The sequence below is a fragment of the Ambystoma mexicanum genome, chromosome 9 (assembly GCF_040938575.1).
Source record: "Ambystoma mexicanum isolate Mex_15411 chromosome 9, UKY_AmexF1_1, whole genome shotgun sequence".
Taxonomy (NCBI): Eukaryota; Metazoa; Chordata; class Amphibia; order Caudata; family Ambystomatidae; genus Ambystoma; species Ambystoma mexicanum.
In genome coordinates, this window is record NC_090931.1 from 1,286,704,688 (window position 1) to 1,286,717,375 (window position 12,688).

General features: G+C 43.4%; 1 protein-coding gene across 3 annotated transcripts in view; it reads left to right on the forward strand.

The window, feature by feature from the left end:
- Positions 1–12,688, forward strand: part of LOC138489065 (protein mono-ADP-ribosyltransferase PARP14-like) — a 1,946,959-nt gene that overhangs the window by 1,684,640 nt on the left and 249,631 nt on the right. For all 3 annotated transcript variants that reach the window (XM_069616628.1, XM_069616629.1, XM_069616630.1), the window contains exon 15: positions 5,235–5,840. In XM_069616628.1, the coding sequence (XP_069472729.1) occupies positions 5,235–5,840 (606 nt within the window). The remainder of the gene's footprint in view (positions 1–5,234; positions 5,841–12,688) is intronic.

The following is a 12,688-nucleotide window of genomic DNA, read 5'->3' on the forward strand; positions in this document are numbered from 1 at the left end:
TGTTCTACACCTGGCAGGCTTTCTGGGAATGGGGTGAGCGGTCTGGTGTTCTGTTGGCTAGCCCATTGTAGGGAAGTGAAAAAGGGAGACAAGTGCTCTTTATAGTGGATGATGATGGATGAATCTTGAGGAGGAATGAGAATATTTGTGGCGCTTTTAGGAGGTTCTATGAATCCTTGTATAGTGACGACGGGCATATTACGTAGACGGGTGTCTGATTTTTTTGAGCCGGGTTAATATCCCTAGATTCAATAGCTTTTGATAGACATTGTCTTGATAAGGACATTACTGTTCAGGAGATTGTATATTCGATGGGCTTGATGTCATCTGGGAAGTGTCCTGGGCAAGCCGCGTTCCCTATTGAATTTTAAGTTACTTTTAGTCACTCTCTCGTCCCCTTTCTGTTATAGCCGTTTACAGCGATTGCTGGCTATGAGGCAGTGGCTTCTGTGAAGACTGCTGTGATTACTGTGATCCCCAAACCTGGAAAGGATCCTTCCGTTTGTGGAGATTTCCGTCCTATATTGTTATTGAATGTTGATGTCAAGAGCTTAGGTTTATGCTGTGCGACTCAATCGATTAACTAAGTTGGTTCACCGGAACCAGGTTGGGTTTTCTTCTATTGCAGGAACAGTTACGACCATTTAAGAGTACTTTTGGATGTCATCCATCTCAAGGGAAACTCATCTGAGACTTATGCTGTAGTTACTATTGATGCAGAGAAAGGCGCTTGCTAGGGTTAGTTGGACATTCGTACGTCAAGTTTTGATCTGGGTAACATTTTGGACCACAGTTTCTGCAGCTTTTCAGTGCCCTATATAATGGTGCTGAGGCTGTGGTTACGATTAATGGTTGCATATCTGAGCTTTTTCCTGTCCAGAGGGTAAGCCTCAGGGTTGCCCTCTGTCGCCCTTGTTATTTGATATTTACATAGAACCCTTGTCCGTTGTGATCAGGGAGAATGTAGGTATTAAGGTTATTTTATTTGGGGACTGTTTCTCCAAGGTGCTTTTATATGGGGATGATCTCCTGGTTTTACTGTCAGACCCTGAGTCTATATTTAAAGAGTTGCTCTCAACTTTGCAGTTGTTTGGTCAGGTTTCTGACTATAAGATTAATGTTTCTAAAACGCTGGTCTTTCCGATCTCGACCTCATGCACCAGAGGACTCGTTGGTGTGTAACAGTAGGCCTGGGTGGATGATGTGTTTAAGTGTTTGGGTATTCATGTCACCAGATGGGTTGGCTCATTACTTGCTTTGAATATTCCACTTATAATTGCCGAGATTGCTGTATTATGTCTGTGGCAACGGTTGAACCTGACTATAAGGGGAAAAGTTAATGTTATCAAGGTGTCCCTGCTTCCTAAATTACTGTGTCTTTAGTTTCTTCTCCTCTTGAGTGAGTTGCTTTTGAGCTATAGGCAGTTTTCTGTACATTCTTCTGGGGAGAGGGTGGGAAGTCCGGGATCCCAAAAGATATCCTTATGGGCCAGTACATCTAGGTGGTTTTGGCTTTCCCAATATTAGTCTATATCACACTGCTTTCTCTTTGCGTACCTTAAATTTCTGGGCCAGGGCTGATTATGTAGATTGTCCGATCTAGCTCTTTGTGTTTTAAATTATTTTTATTCCAGTTTTACATACTGGGTGGTAATGTTCCAATATACTCAACAGTACTGATTAAAATACACTTTAATTTTACATATCCCAATTCTCAATTATAATTTAGGGAAATTATTTGCCCTTTTCCAGTATTGTGAATACCAAAATACATTACAAGTTTTGCATTATTATCCATGAACTCTACCATTGGAATCTCCATTTCATCACTGACTTTTCCTGTCCTTGTCTGTAAAGGGCAGTTTAATTTTTAATGGTTTAACTATATTATTATTTTCTTAATCCAAGAGTTGCATATCTTCTCTCTCTGCATATTGGGATATGTGATATTTAAATGTAGTAAATATATGTCAAACTATTCCCTTTTTTAATTAATTTTTCAATAAAACAAGCATTAAAATAACATATTAAAGGTTAAAACAGCCCAAATGTAAAAGAAAAGAATCCTAACTATAGCTGTCCTCCCACCCCACATCACAGTTCCATAGAATTTCTACATGGATAACTTAGGGATCAGTTAATATGCAATAATTTTAGCCTTTGCGGACATGAGGGCGCTATGTAATCATCTTCAGAAAATTCTATTAAGGGTTCCCAAACATTACAAAAAAACAGTCAGATTGAATATTATATGTAAACAACTATAATACAACCAACACCCACATTTGCTGTATCCAATCATGTAATGTGGAGATCCATTCCCCCTTCTGTTTTTGAGTAATGACCAAAAGTGAAGCTATAGACATAATTGACAAAGCTTTCTTCCGAGATTTATTCAAAGACCGTGACCCCGGTTTTCGAAATCCAGGGAACTAATTGGCTTAGCAGTGTTAGATCTATCACACGTAGTTTCCATTGCATCCTTTATTCCCTTCCAATAGCCATTTAATTTAGGACAGCTCCACCAAACATGCATCCAATCTCCTCCATCTCCACACCCCCTCCAACATCTCTCAGAAACCTGATTATAGATACTGTGCAATTCTGCCAGGGTGTAATGCCATCTCACCATAATCCTATACCACATTTTTCTCACTTGGATTGCACGTTGCCAATTTAGGAATGTCTCTCCAAATATTTTCCCACTCCCCCTAGATATATCTTGGGCCAGATCCCTATGCCAATTAGTCATCTAATTGCAGCCCACTTAATACGTGTATTACAAGATTCACGTATTTAAATGTTTCTTTTGTTACATTTGCCCACATCGTTTTCCATCACTTGGCAGTACTCACAGCATATTGAATAAGCCAATGTAGTATATCACCGTCCAAGTTACCGGTGGTGCAAGTGTTCCTAGAAGACATATGAGTCCTTACCCTTCTCCAACCCCCACTGCCCCCCCTACACCCCAATCCCCAGTGGGAGCCGAGCATTGTACTGAAAAATGTATGGGTCCATTGTTGGAACCCATGAGTAGATACACGATTGCTTATTTGTAATGTGAGGGGGCATTCCTCGTGTCAATCGCATCAGCGTGCTTGTTGAGTTGTCTCCAGCTGTTAGATTGCATGATTCATGAACTTTATTTACTATAAATACAATATTCTCCAGCATTGAATCTTTTATAGATTCACATGCTGTGAATATTTCCTGTTCATCCATATGGAGGGATTGCATGAGACTTCTTCCTGCTCTGTGATGCCTACTCGTGCAACCTAGACCTCCTGCCAGAGGTGGTATGCTGCGTTGGTCTACCGTGCCTGAGTGAGGCATGACTACAGCCCGAAGCAGAGGTAGAGCCCTCCATCTCCCTTACCCCCTCCCTCCATCATCGAGCCACGCCACCAAACTTTGCTGGTGGTCTGAGTGTTTTGTTTAAAAACGACTGGCAGATCTCACTTTCCTATATGATGTGCATCGGTTGCATAATGGCAATAGTTGTGGATATCTTCCACAAACACATTCTTCTGCCTGCAACGGGCGCAGACCTTCAACAGACTTTTCCTCTTGGATTCTGCCATGGTTTAGGCACCGGTACCCGAGAAAAGTCGAATGGAAGACAGTGGCCAACCAGAGAGCGAACACCAGGCATCACTGGAGCACAGGATCCTCAAACTGTTGTCAGAATTGAAAAATATGTCTGAAAACTGTTAAAGAACATCAAATATTGTTGAGAGATTTTTGAGTAATCACAACACGAAATGTGCTGTAAATAAATCTGAAGATGGCTACCAGGGGTGGAGCTAAGGGAGCCTATTGGATAGAGGCAGTATGACCCGAAAATGACTAATAGAGCACTAAAGTGACTTATGTTTTCAGTGTAAAATAATAAACTGCTCTGTTACTGAGGATTCCAAGCCTGACGACTGGCAATATTCACAGCATGTGAATCTATGAAAGATACCAATGCTGGAGAACAGAGTTACAGGTAAGTAAATTATTCCATCACGGGTATGCACATATGTCTAATAATGTTCAGGTGTACCGACTTCATTATCCATTGTTCTCAAAATCTGAAATACAGGGATAAATGACTCCACATACATCAGAGGCCAGAAGGAGCCCCAACACAACATAAGCAGAGTATGGAGGATAAAGCAGTTATTCATTGGCTTTGGACTGGCTGCTATTGTCAACACCATAGGAAAAGCAAGCCTATACATTTGAAATGTGGAAGGCATACAATACTGCTATCAACTCTCCAAAAACAAGTGGGGTAGTCCCTGGCCTCCATACAAACAGGGTTAAAATGTTGACAGTGTCACTGGTAAGTAACATAGCCCCAAAAGATATACAAGAATGGGGTTCGACGATTAGAGCAGACATTTACAAAGCATATCTCGTTCGAGGCAAAAGGAAAGCTGTGCTCCAGGTAAGGAATGTTGTTGAAGATTGCGTCATTTTTAATCAATCTCCTTAAGCAGTTACAATTCAAAGAACGTTATGCCACTTTTTCAGCGAGTTCTGAGCCTTCAGAGATTAATAAATTAATAAATTGAGTAGCATTAAGACAATAGACCACATATTACAGTGCTTAGAAGTGACAAACAAGTCCCACGAGGCACTATGTTTTTTTTATTTTTTATTTGAGTATTTAATCAAAAATTTGATTTTTTTACAACATCTTAGGTCCTTTTCATCATGTTTAATCACATTTAGTCTCTTGGCTTTAAGTCTTAAGTAACTGATTATTTTGTTTGCTGTTGAGAGTAATAGCACAAGTCCCACGAGGCACTATAATATAAACATGTGAATTAATATTCATATAGATTCTCATTTAACCTTCGTAGCCTCACTAAGAAGCAAGGGGGTTGAAGTGAACATAGAGCGGATGTCTTGCCAACCTAATCTGAAAAGCGTGCTGTGTCAAAACGTATTGTCGATGACAAGTTTATGCCAAGAAATGAGCCAGTTTACACTTGAGTTTACACCCAGTAAGTTTCGTTTTGTTTAATCTAGACATGTCCTCCAATGTTTTTATTAAACAACTAAATGGGAGAACTATCAATTATGTAACTGATCTCAAACGGCAATAACAGCCAAGTAAAATGTGTCTCAGCTTTCAGTATAGTGGGAGGAGAAATGTATGTGAAATAGTTACTATGGAAATCTTTTAAATGTTAGTCCGTTATAGATATGTTGTTTTTACAACGCTTTTCTTTTGATTACAGCCGATCTTTCTAGCGCCAAACAGCCTGTTGGTGAAGAAATTACTGATTTAATATTTGAAGATAAAATCGAGCCTGTGGTTTTCCAAATTTGCGGTGAAAACCAGAAAAGCGTGGATGAAGCAGCATCCTGGATAGAAGAACTCCTCCTGCGAGAGCATTGTGTCAACGTTATCAGTGATGAATGGATTGCGGAATTTGATAAACCAGAGATGCAAAAGTTGACTGCGCTTCAGAGTGAGTTGCAGATCCGTATAAAAGTGGATTGCAAGCAGAAGGATTCCTCAGTTGAGGTGAGCGGTCTGGCCAGAGATGTCATGAGAGCCTGCATTGAAATACAGGAGATGATAAAAAAGATGAGCAAGGAATTTGGAGAGAAACGGCATGCAGAACTCATAAGCAATATTGTGCAGTGGCATTACGTAGAGGGAAGCAACACTTTTGCCTTTGATAAAATGGCAAACGTGAAGATAGAGGATGCCTTTGTTAGGAAAGAAAAAACAGTTGAGATCCAGGATGCTCTCAGGACTTACAAGGTTAATTTCTCAAAGGAATCTGCAACATATGATAGCAACAAGGTGAAGATCAAGCGAATTTCAAAGACCGAAGGTAAATCTGAATGTTGATAGAAAAATTGAAAACAACTTTTTTTGATATGTATGTATTTGTGTGTGTGTGTGTGTGTGTGTGTGTGTGTGTGTGTGTGTGTGTGTGTGTGTGTGTGTGTGTGTGTGTATACTATTGATACTATTGTTTTTAGTTCAACTTGTGCTTTACTCGCAAGAAGTTCAAAAAACATTAAATGATTGGAAAGAGAAAAGCAATAGAAAAGAATACTTGGAAAGTGGAGGAAGCTTTTTTATCGTAGCGTTAGATTAGATTTTCATATAAATGCCTTTATAGGTATTTATGCCAAATCACCTTCACCTGTGAATACCCCCATCACTTTCTGCTGGATTTAGGTTTCTTTTGCGATGTTTGAGTGAGTGGGAACCCTTTTTCCCCACTGACCCTTTCTTTTACTCTATCTGTGGGAGTCATGTTTGTGTCTTTCCATACTTTATTTTTGGAATAATACTTTCCTATAACTTTTTGGGCATCTACATTTTACTGTTCTAGCACACTGCACTTTCTGTGCAGTGTTGCTGGGGAGCCACTTGGGCTTCCGTTTTTATTTTCTCTGATTTTACCTTTTGTCTACTAATGTTCCCATGGGTAGAAGGGTATGTTTTATCCTTTCTGCAATTCCCATTGTGAGATCTGCACACCCCACCTTGTGTGGAGTTCTGAGGGGTTGCATAGTATCCCCTTTCTCACTGTTGCTGTAACTTTTCTGTTAGTTCTTTACTTAACTCGCCAGAACACATGTTTGCAAGGGTCAAAGGATATTTTGTATCCTCTCTACATTTTATATTATGAGATCAGCACACCCCACCTTATGTGGAGTGCTGAGAGGTTACACTGTATCCTCTTTCTCACTGCACCTGTAAAAAATGTTTAGTGACGAGCATACCTGAATGGCTGGTGGCAGTGGACATGTTTTACTGACTTTTGTGTTCTTTTTATTTGCAGGCTGTGGTCATAGCAGCAGTAATGCGGTTACATGTCTATATAACGTCTAATTTTATGTACAATGCACATATAGCAAACATTTTTATGACGACACAACACATTATTTTTCTTTTTTTAGGGGGTCCACCAACCCCAACTGGCTGGCCTGAAAAAGGAGAGCCACCCCCAAAGTTTGAAGGTAGCATGAGTGCTGATTGTCTGGGTTCCTGTGTGAATGGCCTGGACCTGGAAGCTGAAGACAAGTCAACCATTGGAGCTGAATCCGACGAGGAAGAAGAAAAGACACCTGTGGCTACTTCCAGCGACTGGAGATGAATGCTGAGTAACCCCTCCCTGTGCTGATCCATTCTTCCATGCGACAGAGGACTACCGAAGACGACTCAGATCCTTGGACTGGTGGGACCAATCAGTCTTAAGAAGACCTGCATTTTGAGCCATCCAATGACGATCTGTGACCGTCCTGGGCTGCAACCGCCAATACCCTGAGACCTCGAGGCTGAGTACTGTGCATTGTTTTATGAACAAAGAATGTTGTTGTAACTTTGTTGGACCTCCAGAAGCAAGATTCCACTCCTTGAATTCCCCTCACCCGAGTGCTGCACCGAGATAGCGAGCCGACTTGTTCGGACAACCGTTCTTCATTTGGTGTCAGGAAAAGGGTGTCAAAACCACAGAGCCGCAAGTAGCACCAAATAATTCTTTGTTCGGAGCCTTTCCTCTCGACTGCAATATTCATCCAGTGTCTTTTCTTTCGTCTGAAGACCAAGAATCCAGAGACCGGGTCATGTAGCTGCTGCAACATGAGGGTGTCCATCTGCAACATATTCTTCACTGCTGAGGTACCGTGTGGCTTGAGATAAAACGTACCTAAAGTCTTTGTGTCACTCCTGTGTGCCTAGGGTGGTGATTTGTACGTTTGGGTTTTTCGCCCATACCGTTCACCCAGGCCTAACGCTGGAACGCATGCAGGGAGCCTTCTACAAAGTCCCTGAACCCTTTTACCAATTCTAAAGTCTGTTACTTGTTAGAGACAAAATCCTCTGGAACTCTGAATTTCTTACAGTTGTCTGATCCTGTTTTGCCTACTGCTGGCCACTGGACCACCAGTGCCCCCTTCCGCCTCTGAGAACACAGGAAGGACTGCTAAAGCATAAGGCCTCTGTCGAGGAATTCTTACAAAGTACTAATTTGCTAATTGTTGATGTGGTAACTGCATATTCCTGAAATAGAATAAGTTCCATGGGTTACAAAGTTATTACTTATCTTTGAAGTGCATACTGCCATTCTGAAAAGTAATTGCCAAGTTCAAAAATGACCTTTGAATTTTGTTCCACTATTCTAAAAAGTAATGCTGGTATTGTAACTGCATATTCCTGAAACATAATACATTCCATGTGTTGCCAAGTGCTTAGCTGTAAGGGTAGTAGTGTAACTGTATCAGTTGTATATTCATTCTTCACCTGTTTTCTTTGTTTTTTTGCTGCACTTTTTGCTGGAAAAAAATCTATTTTTGGGGGGGGCAGGGTTCCCCTATTAGTTATCCCTATACACCTCCCAACCCTACCCTTATATGCCCTCCCACCCCCTTATTTTTTGATGTTTTTTTTCAGCAAACATTTTTCGGCCAAATGTGCAGTGAAAAAAAACAGGGGATGAATGAGCGTCTTACCACTGTGTCGTTCCTGAAACTGAATCAGTTACATAAGTGGTCAGGTATTTACTTGCAATATTAGTAGTATAACTGTATTATTCTTGAAACAGAATAAGTGTAATAGTTTAATACAATTTGGGTTTTACTTACCTTGAATTGCATAATGCTATTCTAGAAAGTTTTTCAAATTATGGTTTACTGACCAAAGTATTGTGTTGGTTTTTGTATTGTTGTTTATGATGGTACTTAACTGTCTAAAGATTTCTCTTTGCCTGTGTATATATAAAATAAACCATTATTTTTACATATATTAGTGTAGAAGTATTTCTTTGGACCATATGTATGCTACAAGTTCTTTGTACCTTCCTCCCTCCTAAGATAAACCTGGCCGCTCTGCAATGTTACCAATTATATTGGGTGGTGCAGGCCTGTACTAAGAATTGGACTTTCTGCATTGCCAAAGGTTAGTGTTTGTTTTTTTTATGAGTTTTATTGATTTTGTAATAAGTCTGACGTATTACATGTTAATTGCACAGTAAAGGTCAGTAGCATGCACATATACCCAAAGGTGAAATTGTAGTAAGGGAAAATGACCGCAACTTGTTGTATCTTTATCCCCTCACACCCTCACTCAACTAAAATAAAATAAAAACATAAACAGTACTAAAGAGTTAAAGTAACAAGCAGTTGACTACATAGCTGACATTGTAGAGCATTGTTCATTTCACATTCTACAGTTCCTCACAGTAGCGCACACATTTAGATGTCTCATGGCTGCACAGTACTATTGGCGGAGAGTTCAAGGTGCCAGATTTAGTCAGATGGTGTTTGAGAGTCCCAATATGCTGTATAGAATTCCTGGAAGGGAAACCAGATCAAATCAATCTTCGCACGTGATTCAAGGACCGCGGCCGTCAGGCTTTCCATTTCCTAAATTGCGTGGTCCTTGGTCAGCCATTCTCTTTTTGAGGGAAGGGCTGCAGATTTCCATTTAATAGTCGAGCACACCCTGGCTGCTAACAGTAGGTTGCGTGGCATGTGTAAGAGTGTGACATAAGAATCTTCCCCATCTGATTCCACCCCAAACAGGACCAGCACTGGCACGACTACTCTTGGTATTCCATCTATAGCCTGGAACCACCCCAGGACCTCTTTCCAATACGCCTTAACTTTACTGCATTCCCACCACTGATGCCAATAGTCGCAGGTTTCCTCGCAGCCTCTCCAACAATAGGGGGATGTGCCCGTGAACATTTTAGGCAACCTTAAGGGGGTGTAGTGCCACCTCACTAATAACCGTGCATTTTATATTGCACAGAGATGGATGAAGCCCACGCTGCCCTGTATATAGCTTTCCATACCTCTGGTTGGTCTGTTAGCCCCAGCTCTGCCTCCCATTTGGATTACGATGTTGCTCGTTGTAGGTGACCTCTAGCAATCAACACTTTGTACATCTGCACTATCAGACCCTTTGTTGTTTGGGGGACAGTAAGGATTAGCTCAAATGACGTGAGGTGGTGTCGCAGGGAGCCTCCCCAACGGGGATCTCTGAGAACACTGCGTAGTTGGAGGTAGTGCATGGGGGGAAACCTCCACCCCCTGCAGAGCTTCCTTTAGGTCTTAGCTCTAACAAGACCAGATTCGTACCAGGGCTGTAAGCAGTGGACATCGCTTTTCAAATTTTGAATGGGGGGACCAGACACAGCTAAGCCGGGAAGGCCACGTCGTGACTCCTTGCATTGCGCGGGAGGGACGCCAAATCGACCACAGTCCTTCAAAACTGGTTGTTCTCGGATTATTCGTGTCATGGCTGACCGGGGGACCCACAACCATTCTTCCAAAGTAACCGGCGCAAAGAGGACATTTTCTATGGCTACCCATTGTTTTTCAGGATTTTCCCACAGGTGGTCAGGCAGGATCCGGAGCTGTGAGGGTCTGGATATCCCACCCCTGACGAGGAAGGCATGAGTGTGTAGGCCAGGCGGGGGCCTCCAGCCTGCCTCAATTCAGCGGCCATGTGCGCCAGCCCTAGAGCCACTGAGCAGCCTCCCAGCACCTCCATTGTGCGCCCAAACCCAACATGGGCAGCTTCGCCCCCACTCCCTGAAGGAATTTGACATCTCTCAGCTTATACGCGTGTTACAGCCCCCCAGCCCTGGCACTCCCTTTCCCCACTTGTGCCAAATGGGTCACCTTGTTTTGGTTGAGACATATCTGTGGATGTGCGCAAACGAACCAACGTTATTTTAGACGGTTCACTGACTGAACTGTCTAAAATAATGTGGTTCCAATTCCAGTTGTAGGCCACCGCCTATATAACGCATTACATTAGGCATTATGTTACCTACCTAGGCTAGAAGGTTGTGCACATGGCAATGGCCTCGGGCCGGCAGCAACTAGTACATTTTTGGGGACGGGGTAGGTGACGGCCGGGGTTGAGGTCACACAGGTAGCGTCATGGCAGCTCAAGTTCTTTGCAGCAGAGAGCACCAGTCTGCATGTAGGCACGGGGTGGCTCTGCTACTGCCTATTGCGCAAGGAGGCACGTGCGTTTGTGCCCAGCCGGTGGCTCGGCTCCCTGCGCAAGCGCAGACTGTGCAGCCATGGACAGTCAGCAGCACCAACACAAGTAGCAAACCAGGAGGCAGCGCGATGTTCGTGTCACAGTGTGATTTAATTGTAATCACGAACGTTGCTGCCTCCTGGCCTGCATCTACCTGCTGTGCAGCTGATTTTCATTTCCCAGGCAAATAATGCTCGGGGCTAGCCTTTGCTTGTAGCCCCGTGATCTTCATCCGGGACTACAAGCAAAGGATCCGGGGCTATAGCCCCTCTAGCCCCCCCCCAAGCAACGCCCCTGCCATGCCCCCTAACTCTTTGGGCAGAGTGAGTGTGGAGTAAGGGACCGTGGGCTTTTTACCGGCCCATAGGTACGCCAGTAATGTTTGTTTGAATTCTCCGAAGAAAGATTCCGTAATAGATACCGGGAGAGACTGGAAAAGAAAAAGGAACCTGGGCAAGATGTTCATTTTTATAGATTTGAATCGTGCTGCCCAAGACAAGGATAACTTGGACCCTCTGTTAACGTCGCTTCTGACAGCTTTCCACAGGGGAACATAATTTGCCTCAAAAAGGTCAGAGAGGGACACAGTAATGTTCAACCCCAAATATCTAATGGATTGTGTCTGTACCTGGAAGCCCCAACTTGCTACTAGTGACGGGGGTAGTTCATTATTTGCTTTTAAGGGAACAGCCACAGTTTTTTGAGATTCGCCCCCCGGAAGCCTGATAGGGCTCTATATTTTGACAATTCCTGAAAGAGGGCGGGGATGGTTTCTGCCGGCCGGGTGAAATACAACAGTACATCGTCGGCAAACATGGCCAACTTGTATTCCCTGCCACCCCTTGGCATGCCGTGAATCAGTGGGTTGGTCCGGATGGCCTGGGCAAAGGGTTCGATAACCAAGGCGTAAATCGGAGGGGAGAGTGGGCAGCCCTGCCTAGTACCCCGTGTGAGGGCGAAGGGATCAGAGGAGATGCCACTGATGGAGATCTTAGCTTGGGCTGTGCGATACATCGCTTTGGCCCCCTGAGGCCACACCGCTCCCACCCCAGTCCACTTCAGTACCGCCCGCAGAAAAGGCCATTCGACGTGGTTGAACACCTTCTCTGCGTCCAACGACAGAAGGAGGGGGATCGTCTTCTGCTTTTTGACGGCTGCCCATGAGATGTAACGTTTTTCTGAAGTTCTCTGCTCCCTGCCTTCCTCTTACATAACCCACCTGATCGGAGTGGACCTGCTGGGGGAGAACAAGGGCTAGGCGATCGGCCAGGATGCTGGAGTAAATCTTCACATCAACGTTGATGAAGGAAATCTGGCGATATGGCGCACACTCTTGGGGGTCCTTGCCCTCTTTTGCAATCACAATGATTATCGACTCAGTGAATGATTTGGGGGCTTGTCCTGACGACAATATGGAATTGAAGAGCTTAGTGAGGAAAGGGGTGAGGGTTTTGGAATTTGACTTGTAGAAAGCTGGCATATAGCCATCTTGCCCTGGAGCAGAGCCCGCTTTCAGATTTGAAATAGCACCTTGTACCTCTAGGGTGGTGAACGGGGTATTCAATATTTCCAGGTGTTCCTGAGTTATGGGAGGGCGGCTAAGTATTCATCTATTGCTGAAGGGGAGCCGTCTCCCTCCGCCGTGTATAGTTTCGTGTAGAACCTTGAAAA